The sequence below is a fragment of the Pimephales promelas genome, chromosome 21 (genome assembly GCF_988280905.1).
Source record: "Pimephales promelas chromosome 21, fPimPro1.hap1.1, whole genome shotgun sequence".
Taxonomy (NCBI): Eukaryota; Metazoa; Chordata; class Actinopteri; order Cypriniformes; family Leuciscidae; genus Pimephales; species Pimephales promelas.
In genome coordinates this window covers 27418524-27432870 of record NC_142789.1, presented here as the reverse complement: position 1 = coordinate 27432870, position 14347 = coordinate 27418524, and the positions used below count along the sequence as shown (strand labels likewise).

Genomic DNA, 14347 nt, shown 5'->3' with positions numbered 1-14347 from the left:
AATCGCTGGGATCCAGCCACTGAACAAAAGGAGTGAAATTAACCTTTGATAAAACAAAAAAAATAAAAAATAAATCACAAAGGAAAAACAAAACATTTGGTAAAATAAAAACAACTGGAGCCTACAACATCTTTTGTCAGCTTACATAATTATTATTTAATGTTAACCTATCCAAAGGAACCTGGAGGCTTACAAACATGCATCACAAGTTCTGAAAAAAAAAAAAAAACGCTTTCATGGTCCCTAGCAACGCATTAGAACACGCCACATGTTCTGCTAACACTGTTAGAAAGATCCCTGCTTGAGATAGACCAATTTCCTTTAAATATGGAGTCATCCACGCAAAATAACCGAACCATTCACAGGGCTTTTGTGTCGAATGCCTATTCAATGGGAGTATTGGCAAAAGAATAAGGAGCTATTTCTAAGCACTTCAGGTGATGTTGTTCAAGGGATTACGGCAGAATTGCGAACGCGTCTCGGAGTAAAATAATTTTAGTTTTATTTCTTGGGCTAGTGACGTTTCAGACCAGGTCAGAGTGTTTCCGTCGCCATATTGAACGCCGCACAAAACGTTTGCACAGCACAATGGAAATTGATACAACCTGAATCTAGTGAATGCAAAGCATTATTACCGTATGTGTTACATTAACCCACTTAGATGTCAAAATTCAGCTGGCAAACCAAGGCAGCATCTCTAAATCTCACCATGAAGTACAGAAGACAGACTCCTGGAATCAAAACTAGAAAAGGCCCTCTAGGTTTTTATATTAATGTGCATGTGGGTTGTGTGTTTGTCATATGTATATGTATACGTGTATGGTGGGTACTCTATATTTTTATTGCAGAGCAAATATTGAATCTCACTTCTTTTACACATTGCTTTTTAAAGTGTAAAGCTGTGGACCAGCCTTAGCAGAGCAAAGAAGGGAGGGGGAGATGGGGAAACAGGGCGCTCATAGCAGAACACATTTACGCTTCTTCTTGGGCTCTGGAGGCTCCAGGGCTGCCAAAATCGCCTCATCAAATACGTTCTTTAGGCCTTTCTGTGAACACAAAGCAAGGGAGAGATGGACACTCAAAATGGGTCAACACGGACAGAAAAGAAGAAAGTAAATCGATGGGTGGGTTGGGAATTTCTTTCACACACGCATGATTGGATGACTTTGGACATCTTAAAATGGAACATAAAATAGCATCGTTGAAATAATGGGTAAATGTAGTGAAGGGAATGCATGAAAGTGCCACAAAGTAACGTTTATAGAGGAACAAAGCAAATGGGAATAAGCCAGAAAAGAAATCAATTTATCCATAACTAGGTCCACACAGAATTTGTGCATTTTCTGGATTTATTTTGGAAGAAAACCTGCTAAATTGATTTTAAAAAACAGGTAAAATTATTTCAAATTGAGCATGAGTAAAAAAAAAGATGCATTTGGTTGGCCAAAACTCCATAAACTTTACAAATCTCTATATATCAGCTGCAATTACTTAGATCAGAACCAGTGAACTGAAAATCAACCATGCGGAGCAGTCATTCAGACACAAGGTGTCAAACAAGAAAGTGGAAGTGCAAGCAAACACGGGCTCAGAGACTGAAGGGTTGGTGAGGTGAAGGGCTGCTCAAACAGAAACTCAAGCCTCTGGGTGAAATAACAAACAGACAAATGATCTGCCAAAGAATGCAACCTGTTAGAAGTCTGGCCATATCTGGGTGTAATGAGCAAGAACAACACTTTCGTGAAATTTCAGATCACTTCTGTTTGTTGACAAGTCAGGTGACAGCTAAAGCAGGGGAGAGTACGTACAATGTGCTTTTCTGTGCACATGCCCAGATTAGGGGCAAGGAGGAAGTGCTGGGTGCTTGGAAACAATAAGTATGGCATTGTTCGAAGAAATCGTCCAAACAAGAGTGGTCTGAGAAGTTATTGTCCAGTCCAGCGCTGTTAGCATCATGTCTCAAGTGATGGCTGTGATAAGACCCCACTGTGTGAGTTATAGTGAGAAGGATTTATCAGAAAACAAATGGTGGAATTGCACTTTGTGCAAAAAAAGTGTTCATAGTGTTCAAAGTATGCTATATGCATCCTTAAGTTATTAGCCAGTCACAAATACATTGGCATCAACTGACCCTGCCCAACTCTAGCTTTAAAACAAACACATTTACCGTTAAAACAGCATTAATTCATAATTAACGAGAGAGACGCATTGAGTAATGGCAATTGCAGCTGTCCTTTATTAATGGCACATATTTCACAGGATTATATTAAGCCATTTAAACTCTCAAGACGTTGTATGGATAAGAATGGCACCAAACTGCAAACTGTAGCCATACGTAAAGATTAGAATTAACTTTATATGATACAATTGTTGCAGTACAAAATAAATACACTGACATAAGGAATGATTCTTAGAAATGCAAATAAACTGAATTATTTTACCTTTCGCCGCTCATAAATAACTTAAAAAATAAAAACCATGAACTTTAATGATCCAATGTCTAAAGCAACATATCAGTATTTAAAGCAAAAACTACAAATGCAACCCTTCATTGTAAACTTCCACATTTTTATTTGAAAATCAAAGTGCAAATAATAATAATAATCTGTAGAAAGGAGACAAAATGTCACTCCCAAGAACTGGGTCTAACTTTAGCAATCTCCAAAGACAACAAAAGTTAGAAAAAGGAAAATAGCAAAAGCAAATCCTTTAGTATTGTTAAAAGAAGATACATATTTATGACGTCACTTAAGAGATTGGGATACTTGTCTTTTCTGTGGAGCAAGAGGTAACTAAAGGAAGCAGCAAACATCTGGGGAAGAGTGGGTTGTTAGAAAGAGAAAGAGAAAGAGAGGTTTAAAATATACAGCACTTCCGTTTTCGCTGCGTTTCAGGAGGTTCGAGGGCAGCTAGGATAGCTTCATCAAATACATTCTTCAGACCTCGCTATGAACACAGAAGGGAAGGGAAACAGAATAGAGCACCAATGTTAGCAGTTACAGAAAACAGGAGAAAGAGAGAGAAGAAGAGGTGAGATACAAGAGGAACTAGCACATTTCAAAAGAGAACAGCAGCTAGCAAGGAAGAGAGGCTGCTTGCAGAAGAGTACGTTGCACTAAAACAGTCATTCTACAGGAGCAGATGCCGTGCAGGCCTACAGACGACACTAACGATTAAGGAAATGGATACATTGGTTGATTAAAAACGAAAATCAGATTTAGACTGCCAACTGCAAGATGTATTAAACATTGCTTTCGTCACGTTTCTTCTTTAAACAGACTGCAAGCAGACACTTATTAAGTCGGCAACCAAAATTCAAAAAGTTAGACAACACCAAATTATAATAATTACTTTAATATATATTCTTGGCATTATTGTGCAATGCTCAACGCATGTTACTCTAAAAGAGAAAAAACAAACTTACCTTTCACCACTTAACACTAATTTTAGGCCACATGAATGCAAAATAATACTCATCAATAACATCTTTAGACTTTCTATGTGCGGTTTTATGTTGCCTATAGTATGAATATTCGCATTAGATAAGAATCATCTATCACATATTGCATTATATTTTAATATGCACGCATCACCAGGCAAAGAATAGCTGGTCAATGACAGATAGGCCTCTGACCACCAACCGAACCAAAGGTCAATCCTTAAACCTTATTAAAAAAAATAAATAAACAAAAAAAATCACCAATGTCTCTGAGCCTCTGCCATGAAGCTTCCACTTTCTTGTTAATGTACATAACACAAGATAGCATTCTTTAGACGCTGAAATCACACTGAGGATATTTTAGTATATTAGATGACCAACTAAAAGGCAGTTTCTGTTTGTAATGTAGATGATATACGTTCATGAACATATATGAGGTGTACCCCCTTACCTGTGTCAGAGCGGAGCACTCCACATATTTGACAGCCTTCAGATCGCGGGCCAGCTTCTCTGCCGTCTCCGGAGTGATGGGTTTCTGTTTGTTCTTGGCAAGCTTCTCAATGGTAGAAGGGTCATCTCTCAGATCAATCTGTGTCCCCACCAGCAGGAAGGGGGTCTTTGGACAGTGGTGGGTGATCTCAGGTACCCACTGAAGGACAAAGCATAAAGGATCAGGCTACTTTTTCCAATTAACACATGTAATAGATCTACAACTAGTAATTGACCAGGCTGCATTTCTCAAAAGTTGATCAAGAACCATTGGAACCAATGATCTCTAAGATCAACTTAGCTTAGAAACAGCCCAGAATGATTACCAATCGACAATATGCAACTAACAAAATGTCTGCTTCTGGCTAGGGCTGTCGCGGTTATGGAATTTCCCTTGCGGTAATGTTGAGTGGCTCAATAGCGCGATATGCGGTATTACCGCCATTTATTTATTTATTTATTTAATTTATGTATTTGTTGCTATATAAATAAAGTTTACGATGTGGACAAAAACGAGGACATTTTCAGTAACCAATGTAACCGAAACTAAACAGCGTCTACAGTATGCGCATTGAAAGACTTTCACTCAGCGTGCATATTGTTATGACAACGGACTTTGAGCGAGTCATTGAACCTTTCATTCAACGAACACGTTTAAAAAAAGCTGATTCATTAAAACAAGATATGTAAAGAAACAATATGTTAGGCTAATTATTTTTAACATTGAGATTCAACTTTTCAAGGCTCAGCTGAGCAGCAATGCGTCGCATGGGCAACGCTAAAGCTGATGCTTCACTTATTAGAGACCAATATAGCATTGATTTAATGCGTGACTCACTGATTTTATTTCACCGCGGCTTCCTTGTGCTGTGTGATGCTGACCAGCGGTGCCTCTGACGCGCATTTATGGGAAAATACCCGTGAAGAGAACGTTAATGATGATGTGACGAATATTTCGCTTCCCTTTGACACGACAAGCTTTTCACGACTTCAAAGACAGACGCAGTAATCGCACGCGCTCTGCAGATCTCTCTCATTCACTGTCTGTGTGAAGCCTGTAGGCTACACATCACCATGATAAACAGTCTTGTTATCATTATGAACTTGTTTAACATTCAATACACATGCATTAAGTTCAAAACAAGAAGGGTATAGCCTTATAAAAAAAAAAATACGTGAATATCGCGGTTGCTGCGGTTACGTTCAATCCTCTGCGGTTGACTTGTCAGAAGCACGGTACTACAATATTGCGGTTACCGCGACAGCCCTACTTCTGGCTGGTTTGAATGATTCAAGCTCACCTTTTCTTTGACGTTTTCAAACGAAGAAGGTGAAACAACTGAGAAACAGACTAAGAAGACATCTGTCTGAGGGTAGCTCAGGGGTCGTAATCTATCGTAATCTTCCTGACCTGCAGAGACATGGAAATAACAGGATACATTAAAACTAAGAATACAGTTCTAAGTCATTCAGTCATGTGGTCAATGTTGCACTCGAACACATGCACAGCGAAAGACTCTGGTCCCACAATCCTCCAAAATAACAGTTCCAAGCTCAACCACCCTCCACAGGAATGTGTGGCATTCTCCAAAGCTCCCGAGGTTTAATTTTCACAACAATGACGATCATTAATGTTTTTTTTTTTCCCCATCAGTGTGTGAGCTCCACCCTTGCATACAGACATTGTAAAAGCCAGATAATTTACTTCTGATTCAATAACCCTTCATGATAATGAACGTTAATCACTAGGCTATTAGGGCTGGGTAATAAATATCGATTTCTTGATATTAATCGATTCTCATTTTTACAAACCGATATCGATTCTTAAATCTCAAGAATCGATTAGTCATCCTGTTTCATTTGAATGAATGAGACATTCTATCGCGGCTGCGCATATCCAACAAATCGCACTAATCTTTGTCCTGCTTTGTTACTATTGATATGAAACAAAGTCTCAATTTTCAAATTACGTCCATTTTCTTTAGAAATTCAAAAACATAAATAGCGTTTTGCCGTTTTGGCGCTGTGGCGTGAGATCGCTCTGGCGCAGTTCCAGAGAAGCAGCAGCGCTGATCTCTCTTCCGGTTTAATAATACCAGCTACAGCGCGAAATAAACATGAATGAGCATCTGAAAGTGTGTTAAAAGATCGAGTACAACAAATCTAAATCCGTATCATGTCACATTGATTCGCTCAATCTGCGTTTCAACCGTGAAAAGACGTCAATTACAGCTTGTAATCAATGTCATGTATCGTCATATTTACCTCAGAAAACCCACGTCAACTCGTTAGTCCACACTCGTTAGTGTTCTTCAATATTTAATGCATATTTGAATAAATCTGGCAAGTTTTTATGACAGCCACCATTTGAATGTTTATATTTCATATAATCTTCTTATTATAAAAATAAATAAAAGTGTAATTTAAGTGTTTGTATAGCTACAAAACAGTTCATTATTACCTTCATATTAGGTTAATGAAGCCTAGTAGGCTACAACTATACTATATATATAGACCATAGTTTACAGCATTTAAGAGATTTGATTCCCTTGAGAAAAATTGCCATTTATTGTAACTGATATCCAAAATAATCGATATTGAATCGAATCGTAATCGAAATCGAATCGAATTGCAAGCTTGTGAATCGAAATCGAATTGTGAAATTTGTCTCAATACCCAGCCCTATAGGCTATATGTGAAAGTTTAAGATGTTGAGGAATATATGTTGTACCGTACCTGCGGTATCAAACAGCCCAAGGGTGTACGGCTCACCACCAATCATAACCGTAACTGCATAGTTATCAAAGACCTGTAAGCAAGCAAAGAAAATGTCCATTGTACTTTCAGGAAGTTTTTTTTTAGTTTTCAAAAACACTAAAATAATTAGAAATGCAGCAGGATATATGATTTTATATAAGTGAATGTGAAATGAAAATGTGACTCACCGTTGGTACATATTCGGAGGGGAATTTATTAGTTGTATATGAGATTAATAGACAGGTTTTACCCACTGCACCATCACCAACAACGACGCACTTGATCGTCTGCATAGCTGTGCTTTTACAAGTCCACTGTTCTCATTCAAGATCTGCAATGAAAGACAAAAGTGTTCACATGAGACACATGTTGAACTACATTCAGTCAGAGTTGCTCTCCAATGGTGTCACTCGAGTTCAAAAGGTGTAAATGGAGACACTATAGCACATGTGCATTACACAACACCTCCAGGTCCTCTAATATCATGTGTGCAGAGTAATGTGCAGGCAACAGTAAACATCACAAAATGTACCTTTAATTTTAATAAAATGAATTGCTTAATGTAGCTAAAAGAACAAAAAAAAATCTAATATAAGTTTGCAAGAAAAATGACAAGCCAAGACTTAAAAATAAAATTAAAAATTATCTAATCTTTCTTGGATTTTACCACATTTATTTAAAGGGAAAACAGAAAGAGGTTGTGTTGAGGTTGTGTTGCAAGCCTGGTTCAAACTTCCGAAGCATTAACCACTACGCCACAAATTATTGATGACAATAAGCTATTTATAGGTTTTAGAGGCCAAAGTCAAGTTAATGTAAAGCCTCCTATTCTGTATCTGAACTGACCGTATGATTTAAATCAGTGTTTCCTGCAGCACAAGACAAACATACACTGGAAGCAGTGCCAAATGAGACAGTACTTTAAATGAGTTATAATCAATCCATAATGAATGGCTACTACATCAACATCAGACTCACTTACTGTTAAAAGGTTCATAAATGACACAGTTTTTATAATAAATTATATTTTGATAAAACATATTTTGCATTGGTGGCAGGTGCAGAAACCTTTTTTTTTATAATCTTATCATCTAAATTTGTCTGTATTTACCAAAACACCAAAACAGACTTGAAGAGAGGATCTCTCATGCCTTTAGATACCAAAGGTGTTGTTGGTCTGCAGATTCAGATTATTTTATTTCATGCCATGTCAGCAGTCAGAGCTATTTTCATGGCAAAAATGAATTTACAAAAATACAAACATCATATAAATACAACAAAAACAAAACAAATATAAACAAGAAGTCATATTATACAATATATTTTTTTTAATTAACATATGATAAAAAACCCAGAACCTTTTCAGGCATAATCTCATTAAATATGTCCTTCAAAGAAGTTGTTGGTCTGCAAGTATAAAACACCCACATTAGAAACTGTGAGAGTCTTGGCTGTGTGATCAACTCAAAATGTGAGAAATTATTAATCTGTCCCCGCTTTCTGATGCAGAAGACGGAATACATAGTTCAAATCAATTTCACACTCTTCAATGCTTCACAGACAGTTACATTTGCACAGCAAAACATTTCCTTTAATTAGTCTGACATGTTACTGGTGATGTTACACATTATATGCATCAACTCAAATGGTTTGTGCAAAACTAAGACTAGTGCATACTACCAGAACCAGACTGAAAATTGAACACCCTTAAAAGGTTAACAGTAGCTATATCAATACAGACACCTTTTGTTTAGATTTGTAATTAACTTATTCTGATAAATACTGTTTAAATGAACGCTAAATAAAGTAAGTGATCAGGTTGATGTGCATAATGTCACAAGCTTCAAACTGGATTTGATCGTTTGACATGTGCACACTGCAGGAATACAGTTTCCAATCATTTCTTATTTTCAAAATGCAGACTTTATATTTAGTTTTCTATAGAGATTGGATTCGGAAAACTTAAGTTTAAACCACCCCTTACAATCTGAATGAAATTATATCGGATTTGCGTACTAAAGACAAACTAAATCCAACTTCAATTTGCTCAACTGTATTTAGACAAACACACTGGAGTTTATGCATACAGCATATGCTGAGTTTAAGCACTGAGTTTATGCATACAGCTCACAAGCAAAGTTCTTTTCTCTGTAAATTTAGTCTCTGATATCTTTTACATTTAAAACATTCAAATTTCCCCCTCTCTGACAGGCCAGTCGGCCCCTCCCCTGTTCTGATTGTGGGTCACTGCGGCTTTAAACTCAAGCATAACGTCATTGGTTTAAGCACATCGCTAACAGCGGGTCAGCATGCTAAACCACTATTCACACAACACAGATCCCAAGCCTGTGGAGAGGAGAGACACGGGGCAAAATAAAATAGTACAGCAATATCCCTTTCCTTTGGTGTGCGGAGGTGTACGGGTGACTGAAGCGTGAGACCGAGAGAAGCACTTCCCACTGTGTGTGCCGTGCCTGAGCAGAAGCTAAGCCTCTGCAGAGCTGTGTGAAGCAGTAAGCGGGTGAGCCTTCAAGCTCACAGATGGTCAGGACGAGGAGATGGAAGCCCATCCCGGCTGTTTCCTTCCCCTCGCGCACCCAAACCAGAGGAAGCAAGGCCTGACCTCATTCTACTGTCAGTGGAAAACACACAATCAGAGTGCAGGGATCTATTGGGTCCTGTCACCTGTCCAACACAAATTATTGTCTTATTCTTATAAACTACATCGCAGTTACAAACACTCTCGGAAAGTCTCCCCTGAATTAAACAACAAAACTCACATGCTCAAATCTGTATGACTATGATATATTAAACAACCAATGACATCCTGAGCAATCATATCGAGGGAAAATTTCCATGCGGACAAATGCGAGTGGAAAGTTTTGAACTGTATCAAGGCCAAACTTCAGCTCACTTCAAGCAATAGACTTCATAAAGCAATATAATCCAGACCCATGTGCATACCCAGACTGTAAATCCCCACTAAAACCAGGGCACATTTGGACAAGCCTATGATTTGAATCAATCTCACCTCTATTTATTATTTTTTCCCTAAATCCACCCTTATTTTTTTTTAAATGGAAAATATTTGACTACATACCACTAATAAGACTTGACTAAACACACATTCAATTATTAAATATGCTGTGGGTATAGAGAAGTGAATGACCGATATTGCTTTTTTTATGAACAATATTACTACACTATTTTTGACAAGTCTAATAAACAGCCTTATAAATGAAAAGCAAATTTGAATTGTTTTTGAATTTCAACTTCTGACAACATCATAAGAGAGATTTGCAATAGAAATAAATTATACTTATTTATTAGTAGAGGCACACTGATACTAAATTTCTCAGCTGATACTGATAGCCGATTATTTGGAACGGTTTCTGCCGATTATCAATAGTTTGATTTTTCTAACAGGAAAAAAAAAAGAAATCTCTCCCAACCGGGAACCCCTCTTATTGGTACATTACTATGATATTTGAGGTACAATTAACAACAGAACATAAACTACTATATTTCCAGGACAGGTATAGTAATTAAACAAAAACTGAATTGTATACAAAAAGTTGTACATAAGGTAGTTTCATAAACACTTGTCTTTATGACAAATTAATTCAAACATACATACATGATAAATAAGATTTTTTACATGGCTAACTAAGGAACTGTGAACATTGAATACCATTCCAGAATCCAGAGGTAAATGCCAGGTTAAGTGACATCTTTCACACTTTTGAAACACTGATATACATAACATTAGATGTTCAGGCATGTTTTTTTGTGTTATAACTTTTATTAATGTGGAAGAAAAGATTGACTGCACTGCCACTAGAACTGAGGAACTACAGCATCACATTTAAGAGCACCAAAACAGCATTTAGGCCTATGGTTTGAATTTTGTGATCAAATGGATAGAATTTATAGATTTCATATCAGAAGCAAGGCACAAAGCTTTGCGATTATTGGACTTCGCGAATATTGATTATTGGATGTTTGGTGTAGAGAAAAACCACGGACCTTGCAACCCAGGCTTGAATATGGTCAAATGAAGTCTGCTTTAACGCAGCAATTTTTTAAACTGTTATTGACGCATTCAACAGCCCTAAATTTGACACAAGAGACAATTTTGACGCACATTTCTTAAATTGCAGTTTAATTTTGCATTTAAACCAATACCGCGAGAATATCAGTTAATCGTGATTTGAATTATCATCTATTTCTACTTTAAAGCACAAGGCTAGATCAGTTCTAGATGCTAGATTTGCCCATTCTTCTCGTTCAAGTTCTGCCTTCTTCCTGTGATAGTTTAACAATCCATTTGTGGCAGGAAAAGCATTTCCTCAGTAACAAGAAGCGAAAGAGAACTTGTTGCAAAATACACATTGATAAAGTAAAATGTATGCTGTGTCCTCCCCGATAACTTAAATTAATTTGAGAATGAGTGATGCTTTGGTACTTTACATCCTTCAGTGTGCAAGAAGGGGAAATAAACCAAAAACAGCAGTAAAAGGATGCAAATATTCACCATTAATGCTGAGTGAGTGCTTCTTTTTTTTAATTTTCAAGACCCAAAACCTGCTGACAAGTCGATAACAGTGCTAAAAACACATGAAACTATAGAAATAATATGTGTTAAAGAGACATCCCTGACACAAAATGTGTTTGGCAGCAGGAAACGATGGTCAGCTACCAATAGAACCACAAATCACTCAAACTATTAATATCTATCGAGTTTGAAATGCAGTGAAGTTTGCAAAATGTTGCCGAGATCAATAACACAATTCGGACAATATCGTCCATGTTAAACAAACAAACTCAGATTCAATGCAGGATAATTAAAAATAGATAAATGCAGCATAACGTTACTTCCATTTCCAATGATGCTGTAACGTTACAACTGAAGGCCATCAAAACACAACATTTCAACTGAGCAAACATGGACTGCACAATTCTTTTATATCAACCAGAATAAATCCATCTGTATTTAAGATACATTAGCAATAACATGCTAATATGTGAAAATATTAAATAATTATGACATCTATCCGTCGTCAACAGGCGACTGCAACGGATGACAGATTGAAAGCCAGAAAGGTCTTTATATGAAATACTGTCATATCATAAATCAATTATTACATTAAAACAGACACTAAATATGTTATACAATATCACGACAAAGATATTAAAACTGCCTATGGCCAAATCTGACCGGTTCTCCTCAACCTCGTTTAGCCGTCTGTGCTAACTGTCCTCCGGTGCCATTAAAAACGTTTAATTCGTTAAATACTCCTTCCAAATACATATATTAATACCGTACATATTCATAACTCGATATTCCACTGGTTCAAACGCTAATATTGGTCAAAGGAAGAGAAATATGGTCAATATTTTGAGCGTCATTGGCACTCACCGTATCCTTTCTGTTTGTTTCTCTGCGCCGGGCGTTGGCAGGTCCGCGCGCTTGGGGTTTCCAGAACTGAAGAGCAGGGGCGAGTCGCGCGCTGCGTCACTCTATCGCACTTCATTAGAACCTCTTTTACAGTCTATGAACTAAGAAATTTTTGATATTATATTTTTTGTCACTTCTTTTTTATATATGTACAGTATACCATTTATGCATATCGTTTTTATTTGGATTAAGATGAATATTTCATCAAAAAGGAGGTAGAAACACATTCATGTGTCATTTACAAGTTCAAATTAATTTGTTCAACAAAAAATAAAATAATAATACATTGATAATCATGTATATCAAATATTATTGTTATTATAGATATGATGAGAATATGAATACAACATTGATAGGCACATGTAAAATGATGTCTTAAAAAGATAATATATTTACATATTTAAGTATTAATCACTAGAATGGTCGACATTTCTTTTCATATACATTTTGTATTCTGCTACTGCTATTTTACATTTCTTCCTTAAATTGTTTTGCACATATTGACTGTAATGGCAACAATAAACTCTTCATTTTCAATATATGATGAACATCATCTTAATTTACTAACCATGACATTATTATCAATTGTGAAGGGTATGATTTTATCTACTGATTTTTTTTCAAATTCGGGTTGCTTTTTGACCTACTTCTCTAAATACTTAAAACACCACACGATGGCAGTCAAACAAAAAACATGTGCTGTGTCCCAATGTGAAGGCTGCGTACTTCGAAGGCTGTAGACTTCGAAGGATGCAGTCTATTTGGCCTTCGAAGGACGCTTCATGTAGCCTTCGTGGGATTTCCTAATTGCGCAACCAGGTGTTCCCTATTACTGCTCCTGGCGCCAAGCAACGGAGCGAGAGTACAGCTGCCACCCTGATCATTCATTTAATGAAACTGAGTAAACAGCTATGGAGAAAGGCTATTGTCATTTTGTTGTTTTATATTTTAATGGAAATTTTATGTTTTATATAGTCCTGTCTTTAAATGAGGGGCAATATATATAAAATCACATAATTTCAATTCACATAACCACTAAAAAAATATTTCGAGTCATGTATTTTCGGCTCAAGAGTTGGCCAGAGCTGGTTTAATGCTAGAGGCTGCGTCCTGAATAGCCAGATTACACTGTAAACTGTTCAAATATTGGGTGTTAACCTACGTAAATATTGTAATGAAATAGCCTAAAAAATAATAATGATAAAACATAGGCACATATATAGCCAATAGCCTATTCAAATGTTAATCGTACCATACGATTTTGTAGGGTTTTCTTTTTATTGTCTAAATGGACCATGGTGAATATATTTATACAGGCTGTCAATCCTATTTGAATATTTTAAACCAAATATAAAAAGTCCAGTGCAAACGTACTCCCGCTCGTCGTCGTCAGCTGTCAGTCACAGTTGCTAGGCGACAAGAACAATCCTCCGCAGGCTAGACCGGTCCGAGCGCTTCAGGTGCGCACTTTGATATGGGACGAAGTTGAAGTTAGCAACAATTTGTTAATATTGTGACAATGGACCAACAATTTGTTACTTTAATTTTTAAAATAACCAGTGGGAGAATGTAAGGAACTTCATACTGCGAAAGTATTCATGTACAAATGTGAAGTAGCCTACCCTTTTCCCTCACAGGACCACAACACTACACATTTTACATTAAACCACACAAAACAAAATTATAGTTTAAATGTATCAACCTTGCAAACACTCACAGACCCTTACAAAAATAAACAAATATCCAGAGCCATGAATTCTCTTTTGTGTACACATTTAAAGTTGCACAAAATAATGAAATAATGAATAATAAAGAAATACAATGTACAAGAAATGCAATACAAGGCTATAAAAGCCGTTTTCGCATTTCCACTTGACAAAACCATGCAATGCTGACGAATGAGTTAAGATGAATAATAAGAAGAAAAAAAACGAAAAACAAAAACAAAAAACTTTTGGCTCTTAACACTGGTTTCTCTGGCTATTTGAGTAAATAAAAACATAATACTTTTACATTTAAATGTGAATTTGCCGTCCACCACTGAACTCTCGGCCACCCTTTTTTTAAATAAAAATGCTGTCGTCACCCGCGCAATGATTTATGGGGTAGGATCGGGTAGGATAGTCCGCGAAGTGTCCATTTATGTATCGTTCCTTTCACGGGGAAATGAAGGGTGCATTTGGCGTCGCTTTTGAATTAGGTAA

General features: G+C 36.7%; 1 protein-coding gene across 2 annotated transcripts; it reads right to left on the bottom strand.

The window, feature by feature from the left end:
• Window positions 1-368: 368 nt before the first annotated feature.
• Window positions 369-12206, bottom strand: cdc42 (cell division cycle 42). 2 transcript variants are annotated; one of them, XM_039673644.2, is made up of 6 exons: window positions 12105-12206; window positions 6874-7016; window positions 6665-6737; window positions 5230-5339; window positions 3891-4088; window positions 369-1046 (listed from the first exon to the last, which is right to left on the bottom strand). In XM_039673644.2, the coding sequence occupies exons 2-6, from the start codon at window positions 6976-6978 to the stop codon at window positions 957-959; spliced, it is 576 nt and encodes a 191-aa protein (XP_039529578.1). In that variant the 5' UTR covers window positions 6979-7016; window positions 12105-12206; the 3' UTR covers window positions 369-956. The 2 variants fall into 2 exon arrangements, with proteins under 2 accessions (XP_039529578.1, XP_039529579.1); XM_039673645.2 differs by lacking the exon at window positions 369-1046 and adding an exon at window positions 2214-2946.
• Between the last annotated feature and the right edge of the window lie 2141 nt (window positions 12207-14347).

Bases quoted from the DNA above. Each gene is read 5' to 3' on its own strand.
- cdc42 (XM_039673644.2), bottom strand. From the start codon at position 6,978: ATGCAGACGATCAAGTGCGTCGTTGTTGGTGATGGTGCAGTGGGTAAA. The intron at 4,089-5,229 runs GTGAGCTTGAAT...TTTGTCCTTCAG, and splicing joins TTGAAAACGTCAAAGAAAAG to TGGGTACCTGAGATCACCCA. The intron at 1,047-3,890 runs GTAAGGGGGTAC...TTGTGTTCACAG, and splicing joins AGTGCTCCGCTCTGACACAG to AAAGGCCTAAAGAACGTATT.